Below are 12,026 nucleotides of genomic sequence, written 5' to 3'. Positions count from 1 at the left end.
GTTAATATTTTTTGGATAATGTTGACACTGTATCTACTGGAGGGTTGGAAGGGAGCATACAAATTAATTGACAACATTTAATTAGGTCAAGAAGGAATTTGGAAATTACCAGTTCTAAAACTACTTCACAGTGAAAATGAGCAAAGTTTTGACCATTACGAGAATTTGAATGAAACATACAAATGATGTAGGTATCCACAACTCAGAGGAGTAGCCAACCACTTATTCTGACAGATGGTTTCATTCTCAGCACAAGTCACAGAATGGGTGAAATAGGTAGATGCTGGGAACCCCCAATTCTGTTGGCTCCCTGCTCTCAGGAAAACCATAGTTGAATGAAAAGATATGACAAACCCACTATGAAATATTAACCAAGACTGGCTTGGTTATCTGAGCTTGAATGAATCGCAGAGGGCCACATAGGAATTCATGCCAAGCGGTAAACATGAAGCTGGATCATCCCAGCAAGCTTCATGTAAGTCTCATAGAACTGAAAAGGAGCAAAGTCTTGATTTCCTGGTAAATCATAAGAAAAGCTGAATGTGGGCCTCCCTGATGGCGCAAGGGTTAAGACACAACCTATGAAGCTGTCCGTTGCCTCTGCAGCATGAGTTCAATTTCCCGGCTGGCCAGGGAGCAACCCACATGGCACAGCAGACTTCTCCTGACTCACACGCTGCTCCCCTCAGCAGTGTATTTCAGTCAGTCTGCCTGTTCTGTTCCCCACTCTGTCTCTGATGAATCCTCTCACCCTCCTGCACCTCTGGCCTATACCCCAGCTCTTGTATGAACAAATAAATCAATCTTAAAAAAAAAAAAGCCGAATGAAACATTTTAAAACTTCGAGTTTTAGATATTTGAATATTTGAAAGCTTCTAACATTCAGTGAACTTGCTGATTCAGTTTAGGTACATATTAAATTAGTGTGTATGATTCCTAAATGAACCAAAATAGAGACCTCTGGGAAAAAGATAATTAGACCCTGCTTGCTGAACAAAAATCAGAATGTAACTCCAAATCAGGGTGGAGTGAATCATGAAACAATGAGAATAGGTGAAGTGCTGAGGCCAGTTTTTTTGGGCAGGGACAAGTATTAGCCAAAAATATCTTCCTCAAAAACAAAGAAATCTACCCGGATGCACAAATCCTAAGCAGGGCCTGATCCCAGGAGAGGTGAATCATTTTATTCATTAAAGGCAAGAGAACAGGGGACATAGCAGGGCTAGCTTTACTTATGAAAATTCTGGGAGATAAAGGTAGGAAGAGCAGGTAAGCACCTGCTACAGGATAAAACCAGAACAAAATTAGCCCCAGAAAGCAGAATGCAAGATCTAGAGTTATGTCCCTGCTTGCTTTTGTTATTCTTACGCCAGTTGACATGTTCTGCAGATGAATACCCCCTGGCCAGCATTTCTATTTCCCCATAGAGGGCCACTACAGCTCAGAGCAAGAAAACCTTAAGTGCATCTAAGAAACAGGAAAAGCTGAACATTCCATGGCTGCCAAGGGTGCAAACCCAGGGAGCTAGCTGTAAGGATAGCTGTGGAAGACCTGGGAGCCTCCAGTCACTGAGTCTACATTAAAATGTTTAAAATCATCAGGACAAATTTTCTGATTAATTTAGGCTTATTCCTAGATTTCTTGGTGTGGAGGTGAGGTAAGAGTGCTGGGCAGACAGTGAGGCCACTGAGAGCCCATCTTATGTCCTAGGCTCTTCCTGATGAGGGAGAATGGTCAGGATCTGAAGAGGGACTCCACTTTGCACTTACCTCCATGTCAAAGACACCATTCATTCATGGAAACAGCATATCAAAGCTGAATTGCTCAGAATTTAAGCTCTGAAGCCAGATCCTTGGTACCAATTCTTGGTTCTGTCAATTAATAACAGTGCATTTTCTTCACCTATCCAAAGTGATTAATTACTATACTGATCTCTCAGGATTACAGTGAGGAATAAAAGATATGTCACATGATTCTAGAATAGTGCTTGGAATATAATAAGCATTCAAGAATTTTTAGCTATTATTATTATTCATTAAAAAATGTTAATGTGCACTGATTACATACCAAGCTCTGTGTGAGTTTCTCATCCTTTAACCTATACCTACTCTGTCACATGGGTTCTTACCCCAGTTATTACCTAAAAATGTGGGAGCCATTTAACCTCCTCCCTCTCTCTTAGGACCCTCGTAGAAAGACATGGCCAGGTTCCATCAATTAAATATTTGTCCACTTCCCTCTTTTTCATTCCTCATTGTCACTGTCCAACTCAAGCCTTAGTGTCTTAGCTCAAATATTACAATAATCTCTGTGTCTCCCGAAGGCCATTGTTTCTCTCTGCCAATTTAGCCTCCATCTGAATTCAAAGTTATCTTTTTAAAACATGCATCTGACAATATCATGCACTTGCTTGAAGTCATTCACAGGACAGATGCACAGCTCCTATGTGGCAAGTGGCCTTTGTGATCCTGCCTGGCCTGTCTCTCCAGCCTCACCTCCTATGTTGTCCCTGGACTACACTAATCAGGCTGGATTCCCTGATCCTGCAATGCCCACCCTTCTCCTGGGTTGCCTCTCCCTCCATCTGGCAATTCCTCCTCCAATATTAAGACCCACATATTTCCTAACACTGATGAAAAAAGTCAAGTTCAAGTATAGTGGTGAAGAGATGGAGAAATGAAATATGGAAATTAAGGCTAAACTGTCTCAGGTTTACCCTTGTTTCCCTCACTAGCTGGGATTTCTTATGGAGTCAAAGAAATTAAATACCTTCAGCATCAAGTACAAAAGCACCTCAGCAGATTTCAATGCCAACAGTAAACTGCACACAGATTTGCTCATTTTGACTCATAAAGCTGTAACATGTTGGAATAGATTGATCTGCCCTCTAAAAACAATGATCAATCAGAAAGCTGCTTCCACAGGGTATTGTGAAGTTATAAATCATTCATTAGACATGAGTTTTTAAAAGGATAATAACTAACAGTATCTGTAATTGTCTAGGGGCAATAACAAGCTGGGTTTATTAAATACCAAGAAACATGGTTAATACAGACACTAAAAATCATGCCTGTCTAATGAAGATATCTTATTGGGTTGTCAGAAAAGTCATGAAATATTTATTCTATGTTTTTCAAGTAAAAATACATCATGACTTTTCCAACAACCCAATAAAATCACTTATTGAATGAGACACTCACTAGGATTAAACTCACAGCCTTCCTCAGTTTTTCAGCGACCCAGTTCCTTTAAAATCCCAAAATATGCAGAAATGTCACTCTCACTGACACAGGAGCCCTGCGTGTGTTAAGAGTACTCACCTCCTTCTACTGGATTTTCCAGAGGATTTGCCCACCTTCCAAAAGGGAGTATGGGACTCTTGTCAGAAAGAGCCCTTCTTCACAGTTGTTTGATCAGAGCTCAGCAAAGAGTTAAAAGAAGGTGCTGGATAACTGTTTGCTGAGCTGAGTCAGATGAGCGCCAACCAACAGGCTTTTCTACCTTGCACAGCCCCTTTCTAACAGCTAGTGCTCAGCTGGAATGAGGCTAACACATTTTCACTTCTCAGCTAGGACTCCTATCCACCTTTTTCACAAACTATCACGTGGTTTTGCCACTAATCTGCAGAAGACAAACTCCAAGACATTTTGATTTACAGTCACATGCAATTACTGTGAAAAACGAGGTATTTCTACCATATACTACCAGTGAAAGTCATACCAAACCACTTATTGAATGATGAAATTAATTTTTTCTTGGGCTTCTGTGGCAAAGCACATGATTTTAATGGTTATCTGACATCAGCCCACTGACCCTAGCTGGTATGTGGTACCATCAGGCGCTTTAGGAAACTGAAAACTGAACTGTTGCTTCCTACACACACGCCCCAGCTTAGCAGTGCAGGCATTGCACCTCTCAGTGTTATATCAACTATGGAAACAGCAAACCTGGCTTTTCAAAAGTTTATTAACAGAGGCTCACAATTAAGAAAGGAACCCTGTGACTCATTTTTGGATACCAATGTGGAAATAACAACTCCTCCCTTTGCTGAGAAACGACTTACACAAGTACATTGAGAACCACAGGAAGTTAAAGAGGTCTCTGTAGTCACCCCAGGCGAGGCTAGAATTCCCTGTGGAGAGTGTGGTTCTCAAAGGTGCTGCCCCTTCTTGTCTCCATTCTTTAAGTAAAAAAAGAAAAGAAAAGAAAAGAAACTCTTAGGTGGTGTGGGAAGGAGCTGTTTCAAAGCAGTATCAATTTCCCCGCATTTTCTGGCTCCCAAACCATACTGTCAAGCTCAACTTATGAAGTACCAATTCTGGTGTTTTTTGAGAAAGTGCAACCTAATAGGAAGTGAAGCAGGTGATCAAATGGGGGGGGGCGAAGGAGGGCGAGGGTGGGGTACAGCCTCCCCTAATTAAAGAAAAACAAAACACGAGCTTTTGACTTAAAGCAAAAGCAGTCTTGGGTGGGCCCAAGGGCAGCCATCAACAGGTATCGCTGGGTTCACTTCCAGCAAGGCCGAAATGCGCAGTCGCTTGCCCAATGGGGTAACTTCTCTCCGCTTTACAGGCGCGTTCCCTGGGGTGCCAAGGGGCGGCGTGAACCAGGACTGGGGTCAGAGCATCACCCCACCGTATGCATCCCTCGAGATCCCCAGCAAGCGAGGCCACGGCGGGAGGGGGGCCCAGCCCCGCACCTCTCCGCTCACAGGCCAGCGGGGTGCGCCCCGCCTCCGGGGTCGGGAGGGGGTGAGGGAGCGAGAAAGAGCGTAAGCAAGAAAACTGGAACGGGACCGACCGTGAGAACTCAGACGCCGCGCTCCTCCGCCCGCACCTGTCCCGCGCAGGGCGCCGGGAGGGGGAAGCAAACCTGTGGCGCAACTTCCCGCCGGGCCCCCGGCGCCGGCCGCGGCTCCCGAGCCTCCAGCGGCCGCAGGTGGGCTCCTCCCGGGCCGCCCGAGCTCCGCGCCGCCGCCGCATCTGCAGGCCGGCGACCCGGCCCCCCGGCGTCCGCTGCGCCCACAGATCGGGCCCTGGCGCCGCCCCCCGACGGCCGCGCCCGCGGCCCGCGCCCCGCCCCGCCCCGGCAGCCTCCCGGCCGCCCCGGACCCATCCCGCTGGGGCGTGCGGCCCGAGGAGGCGCTCCCCGCTCCAGCCCAGCGCCCCCTGCTTCGCGCCCCCGGCGCAGGTCGCCTGCCCCGACGGACTTTCCCCCCGGAATCGCCTGCGCTCGTGACGCGCGCCCGCGGGGCTTTTCCCCGGCGCCGACGGCTGGGCGTGGGCGTCCGGCCAGCGGCTGGGGCTTCCCGGCACCTGCGCCCCCTCCGAGCCACCGACGCGGAGCACCGCCTTTCCGGAACCCACCCCGGGTTTCTGTACCTGCGCGACTGCTTCGGTCATTCCGTTCCAACTGCGCACTGGCGCGGGGACCGAGACAGCCCAGGGCAGCCAGGTGAGCAGAGGATGTGTGCGCGGTGGCGGTCAGTATCTCGAAAACTAAGGCTGAGGCTTAAAAAAGTAAGAAAAAGCTCCCCAAAGGAGAAAAGCCCTTCGTTGATGAGGGTGATGAGGGTTGGCAAGGAGACGTAGCAGCCAGCTGAAGGATCTCCCAAAACCAACGCTGGAACAAGTTGAGCAACAAAATAAATGAAGTACTATTGGATGACAGCCCAAAGTAGGAAATGAAAGCACAAACGTGAGTCCATGATGATCTAAATGAATGATTGAATAAATAAGTGGTGAAGAGATCTCCAGTGCTGAAATCTAGACATGTAAGAAGAAACTCTAGGGCCACCCTGGTGGAGCAAGGAGGGTAAGCACCACACTGTGAGGCAATCTACAGCCTCTGCAGCACAAGTACGATCCCAGGCTGGCCAGGGAGCTACCCACATGGTGCAGCAGACCTCTCCTGTCTCGCCCACTGCTCCCCTCAGCAGTGTATTTCAGTCAATCTGCCTGTTCTGTTCCCTACTCTGTCTCCGCTGGATCCTCTCACTCCTCTGCATCTCTGGCCTGGACCTCAGCTCTTGTGTGCATAACTAAATAAACCTTTAAAAAAAAGAAGAAGAAGAAGAAACCCCAACTGCTAAGGAGGAAAAGCATAGCTTCCCACTCCTTAAGTATGGGCTGATAGAGTGACTTTCTCTGCCAAGATACAGTATAGGAGGGGAGAAAAAAAAGAGACTTTACAGGAGAAAAAAACTTCACTTTACAGTGAAGACACTGACAAACCTTGCCTCGCCAGGTGCTCAAGGTCAACATTAACAGTCATAAATCATACTGATAAAGTATGTAGCCTTGAGAAATGGCCCTTTATCTCTGTGGTCTTCTTTCTCTAAACCCATAATCCCAATCTCATCATGAGAAAAACACCAGGCAAATTCCAGTAGTGGGGTTTCAAAATACCTGACCCATTTTTCTCAAAGCTTTCAAGGTCCTCAAAAACCAGGAAAGTCTGTAAAATTGCCACAGCCTAGAGGAGCTTAGGAGCCCTGTAATGCAATGAATGTGGTGTCCTGGATGGGATTCCTGGGACAGAAATAGGCCAGTGGGTAAAAATTATGGAAACCCGGATCAAATACGGACTTTTAATAATAAAGGATCAAGATTGGGTGATTAGAGGTGATCATGTACTACATTAGTGTAAGGTGTTAATAGTAGGAGAAAACAGGAGCATGGTTGATGGGAACTCTCTTTACCGCTGTTGCAAAGTTTTTGTAAATCTCAAACACACAAAAGAAGGTTTATTTTAAAAGTAAAGCAAAATATGAGAAATGAAAGGTGCTTTAATAAGCTAGCAAAATAGGTTTATTGCAAAGGCCTCTAAGATTAAAAAATAAAAAACAGTGGAGTGAGAAAACAATGTGGATATTTGTTTTAAGTCCATTTCAAGTCAAGGGGTCTCCTGCAACAGGAACATGCTTGACTTCTTGAATAATATTAGTGTGGATGGAACAGAATAAGTGGGGCAGGAGTGGCAGGTGTTGGGGTTGGGATGAGGAGCAGAACAGTATGGTTTAGGGATCATGATAGTTTTTAAATTTTACTTTGAGAAAGGAAAGCATTGAAGAATTTTCAACAGAGGGGTGACATGATGTGGTTTTGGTTTTTTAGTCCTCTGTTGTGTGGAGGGTAAATTAGTGTACAAAGTGAAAGCAGACCAACAAGTTAGGAAGCTGTGAGGTTTAATTTTATGTGTCCACTTGACTGGCCCATTGGTGCCCATTATTTTGGTGTGTCTAGAAGGATGTTTCTGGGTGAGATTTACACGTGAATCCCATAGAAGGGTAAAGCACATTACCCTCCCTAAGTGGATGGGTTTCATCAATCTTGTGAAAGCATAAATAGAACAGAAGGCCAGGAAGCGGGAGAATTTGTTCTCAAGGCAATCAATGTCACAGGTGGGGCATCGATGTTCTGCCTTAGGACTGGAACTGATACCATTTGCTCTCCTGCTTCTCAGCCTTTGAACTCAGACCAACTTAACTGTTTCTAATTTCAATCACCAACTTAACTGATTTTCTAGCTGAAATTTTATTATCAACTTTCTGGGTCTCTAACACACACACATTTCCTGTTTCTTTGGAGATGAAGGATCTTGAAAAGGTATAATCAGTGAGATCAGCAGTAAACTTGCAAAAACTGGGGTTCCAGGGTCAAATGAAAACAGGTTTCAAGAACTAGCAACTCTTATCAAATGCTGCTAAAGTGGATAAAAATAGCATTGAAAACTGAGCAATGGGCTTGGCCCATTGGAGATCAATGGTAAACTTGATAAGAAGGCTTTTGGTAGAGTGTGGTAACAAAAATCTGTTTGAAGTAGGCTCAAAAAAATAAAATAAAAAGAATAAATGGAGACAGAAATGGGGCCATAGATGGAAGGAAATGTGTGGTCAAAGGAGATACTTTTTTAAATTAAAGATTTTACATATTTATATGCTCATGGGAATAGCCAAAAAAGGAAAGAAAATGTGATAATGCAAGAATGAAAAAAGATAAATATTGAGGCATGTTAATGAGCAGGTAAGCTGGGAGGGATCCAATACTTAACTAGAAAGTTGACATTAGATAGAAGATAGATTTCTTCCCTGGTGATGGGAGTAGGGTCTGAATGTATGAGTTGATGTAGGGACAGAAACATGCTTTACAAATTAAGAAGCAAAGTCATCAGCTGAGAGTGAAGAATAAAGAGAATTTGGGGACAGAGGAGAAAGGGTGAAATAGAGAGAAAGGGGAACAGTGAGAGAGTAAATGGACTTTGAAAATATAATCAGATTGTTGAGTAGCATTGAGGGCTTATTTTATCACATGAGAGGTGATGTGGAGGAATGCTAAAAGATGCAAATGGGTTGGAGAGTCCAGGCACTAAGAAGGTGTCACAGTTGTGGAGAGACTCAGTCCGGACAATCCTAGTCAGATATCAGAGAGTGGTGTCTCTAAGGCTTGGATTGGAAAGGGTTCAGATATTGATAACGACAAGGGCTAGAATGACCTGAGTTCGCTCAATCTGCACACCCCCTGCTCGTCTACCAGATAAACAGATTTTTCCGGAGATACTGGTTCTCATCTTCAGTCTGGATTTTTGAGCAGATTTTTGAGCAGACAGTGAGGACTGATGAGGACATTAGGATAAAGCCCAGATGAAACAGGACAAACACTTAGAGGGCGCGTGGCTGCCGTGTAAAGGCTTGTCCCCCACATGCATCACATTGTAGACAACCGCCATCTCTGGTTTGCACTGAATGTCAGGGCTGCAAAGTCAGCTAGCCCCAGTCACCCCTCTCAGGCAACTCCTCCAAAGCCCTCCTCAAAATACTCAGGTTATGTCTCTTTTCTATGCTAGTCTGTGAACTCCTTGAAGATGTATTTAACACATGTGTGATAAAATATATTTGATATAAAATTTACCATTATAACCATTTTAAAGTTTAAAGTTGACTGGCATTAAGTATTTTCCTTTTGTTGTTTAACCCCCATCATCCGTTTCCAAAAGTTTGTGATATTCCTTAACTGAATCTACAGGTTTCCCCTGTTATCTGAAAGTAGAAAGTTCCTATTTGGTATGGTTTGGTAGGTTATTTTTTGGGTCTTGGGATGCTCTATGAGATTTCCATATAAGTTAATGGTAATAGTGTTCCCAAATGGCGCATTCAACTTAAGACAATTCAAAGAGGATTTATAAATAAAATTTAAAGCCCATTTTCTTAGCCACCAATAATGAATCTAAGAACTTCAAAGGCCACAGAAGAATCAAGAAAAGGACTTTCCAAAGCAAATAATTTCTTTCATTTTGTTACTGAGCTCAAAGAGCAGTGTCAAAATATAAGTAAGCTTGGAAATTTTACTTTAAAAAATGAAGGAGTGAGGGCCTCCCCTGGTGGAGCAGCGGCTGAGCGCTGGGTTGCGAGGCTGCCTGCAGCCTCTGCAGCGCCAGTTTGATCCCCGGCCACCGGCGAGGGTCCCACAAAGAAAAAAAAAATGAAGGAGTGACTACAACAGATAATCCTCATAGAATAGCAAATTTCCTATTGTTTAGTAAGCTTATTTTTGTGTGTGTGGCACAAAAAAGAATAGAAAATTAGATAAAAATTGTATTAATTGTATTAAATTTTGTCCCTGCTTATAATTCCTGAAAATGACACTGTTGTGTTTTGATTTTAACCTAAACTTCAACAAAGTAAAAACTTTCTTCACATATTGATATACATGTAAGAGTCCTGAGGTTTAGCACGCACTGATTGCTCTATGCAAATGAGTAGAACATTCTTTGAGAAAGAAATGGGTTTTAAAAATCTAGTCTAGAGATAGTATAATTGATCTTCTTAATAGCTCTTAATGGAAACCAATTTTTGTGCAACTGTGATTTTGCATAACAAGTTGCAAAAGTATTTTAAGATGAAACTTACTCAATAGTCACTTCTGGTAAACCCTTTTGCACCACTGTCCTATCCTGCGGAACTGATACAAGTGAAACAGAAAAGCCTATCCAGAATGTAACAAGTAAGTCATCACACTTAAGATGTAATAATTTAGTTATAAATCTTTAAATACTGGCATTGAATTTGGATAACTGAATTAATTCCCAACAAGTATAATTTTCACAATTAGGATAAACCTTTTTACATCCATATTTTCTTCACTTACATGAATTTGTGCTATCTATTTAGAAAGTAGATACTTCTACACCAAAAAGCCTTACTTTGGGGTTGAGAACTGGTTGTGTTCGCTTTTTCCTCCTCTTCATCCATTTCGTCCCCTTGCTGCAGCTCCATGTCTTGATTCGCCCTACTTTCCCCGTTAACACACCGTTCAGTGGACAGATGGCATCTTCAAAGATGGTTTGTGATTACTTTGAGCTCTTGGACCATACCTGGCATCCTGCTGTGACCCTAAAGAAAACATAAAAGTATAATATTGGCACTACAAAAACACAAACATTTCAAATGATAGACATATTTTTAAGATGAACTTACTAGCAATCGACACAGAGAAATCAGACTGAAGTCTGAGCAGTGAATGCACAGATTCAGTGGACAAAGTCTTTTCTTGAAGGTTAGTCACCCTTGGATGATGATCTTGTGGATGATACCTTGGAGAAATGGACAGATGTTTCCTCTCAGGTCGCAGCTCCTCACCTTCCTTAGGCGCCTTGAGTATGAGGAGTCTTTGGTAGGAGCTGGTATGACTAGCTCTGGGTGTTGAAAGAAGGCCAGGCCAGGCTAATTTTTTTAAACTCTCTTCTACATGTTGATGATGGGCAAAGGTGAATTTTGAAACAGGAAATTTTGCCACAATTTTACATCCCTAGTCGCAAAGAAACATTTACAAAACAAATGTCCACATGCAAATCGGGTATCATAGATTATAATGCAAATGTGGGTGCTGGAAAAATTTATTTCTTTCATGGTCTTAAAATATGATCTCTCCAACTTAGGCAATGACTGGAATCCCCCTTCAAGGAAAAAGAATGCATGACATACAGTGTTATTTGTAATATAAATACAATGTTACATCAACATGTGTAAATTCCTTATGACTATTGAGTCTCTAAAAATCTGTAAAATCCAAGCCAATCCACACTTTAAAAGTGTATTATTAATAATATTAAAATGAACAGCACAGATTTGTTATTTTGATAAAAAAAAACCACACGTTTTCTAAAATAGAAAAGGGCATTGGAATATTTTGTATTTCACTTGTTATTTATATGATTCTCTTTATTTTTGAAGATTAAAGGCACTCATTTGAATGACCCTCATTATCATTGCTATGATTTTTCCTTTGAAACTATGCATTCCTCCTGAATCATCAATTTATAAATTTCTTTCAGCTTTGACAAATAATTGTAAATAATTGACAAATAAAATTGTAAGATGTATGAAGTGTACATCTTAGCAAGTTGTGAAAGGATCCTTACCATCTGGTTAGTTAATACATCCATCACCTTCATTGCTCATTCATTCATTCATTTGGTGGAAGCAATTACATTCCACTGTCTTAGCAAATTCCAATTATATAATACAATGTTATCAACTATTGGCACCATGTTTACATTAGCTCCTTAGTCCTTATTCATCATATAGCTGAAAATTTTTCATTTTACTAAACTTCCTTTCCCTCACTCTCCAGCAATAATAATCAATTTCCAACTCTGTTTCAATGAACTTAACTTTTAAAAAATTACATCTAATAGTAATACTGTGCAGTATTCATCTTTCTCTGGCTTATTTTTCTTAGTTTAATACCCCCATGCTCTGTCCATGTTGTTGCAAATGACAAGATTTCCTTCTTCCTCATATCTGGGCAAAATCCCATGATTATGTGTGTGTATATATACATATTTATATGTGTGATATTTATATCTAGTTATATATGAACATTTAAGTTGTTTCCATATCTTAGCTATTGTGAATAACACTGAAAAAATATGGGACTGTAGAAATTGCTTCAGTGTCCTGTTTTCACATCCTTTGGCTTTAGACACACAAGTGGGATTGCTGGATGAGATGATAGTTCTATTTTTAA

At 42.3% G+C, this 12,026-nt stretch overlaps 1 protein-coding gene across 3 annotated transcripts in view; it reads right to left on the bottom strand.

Moving 5' to 3' along the window:
• Positions 1-5,449, bottom strand: part of STX11 (syntaxin 11) — a 33,741-nt gene extending 28,292 nt beyond the window's left edge. The window contains exon 1 of one of the 3 annotated variants that reach the window (XM_037521003.2): positions 5,382-5,449. Coding sequence is in view for 1 of the 3 variants with exons in the window: in XM_037521002.2 (XP_037376899.1) it covers positions 4,064-4,073 (10 nt within the window). In the remaining 2 variants the exon portion in view is untranslated. Of the gene's footprint in view, positions 1-4,063; positions 4,232-4,800; positions 4,885-5,381 lie in introns of those variants that run through there. The other 2 variants (XM_037521004.2, XM_037521002.2) reach the window with 2 other exon arrangements.
• Between the last annotated feature and the right edge of the window lie 6,577 nt (positions 5,450-12,026).

The sequence above is a fragment of the Talpa occidentalis genome, unplaced genomic scaffold, assembly GCF_014898055.3.
Source record: "Talpa occidentalis isolate TD23 unplaced genomic scaffold, MPIMG_talOcc4v2.1 talOcc4.2, whole genome shotgun sequence".
Lineage (NCBI taxonomy): Eukaryota > Metazoa > Chordata > Mammalia > Eulipotyphla > Talpidae > Talpa > Talpa occidentalis.
The sequence above is the reverse complement of the archived record's forward strand: the minus strand, read 5'-3'. Positions and strand labels throughout refer to the sequence as shown.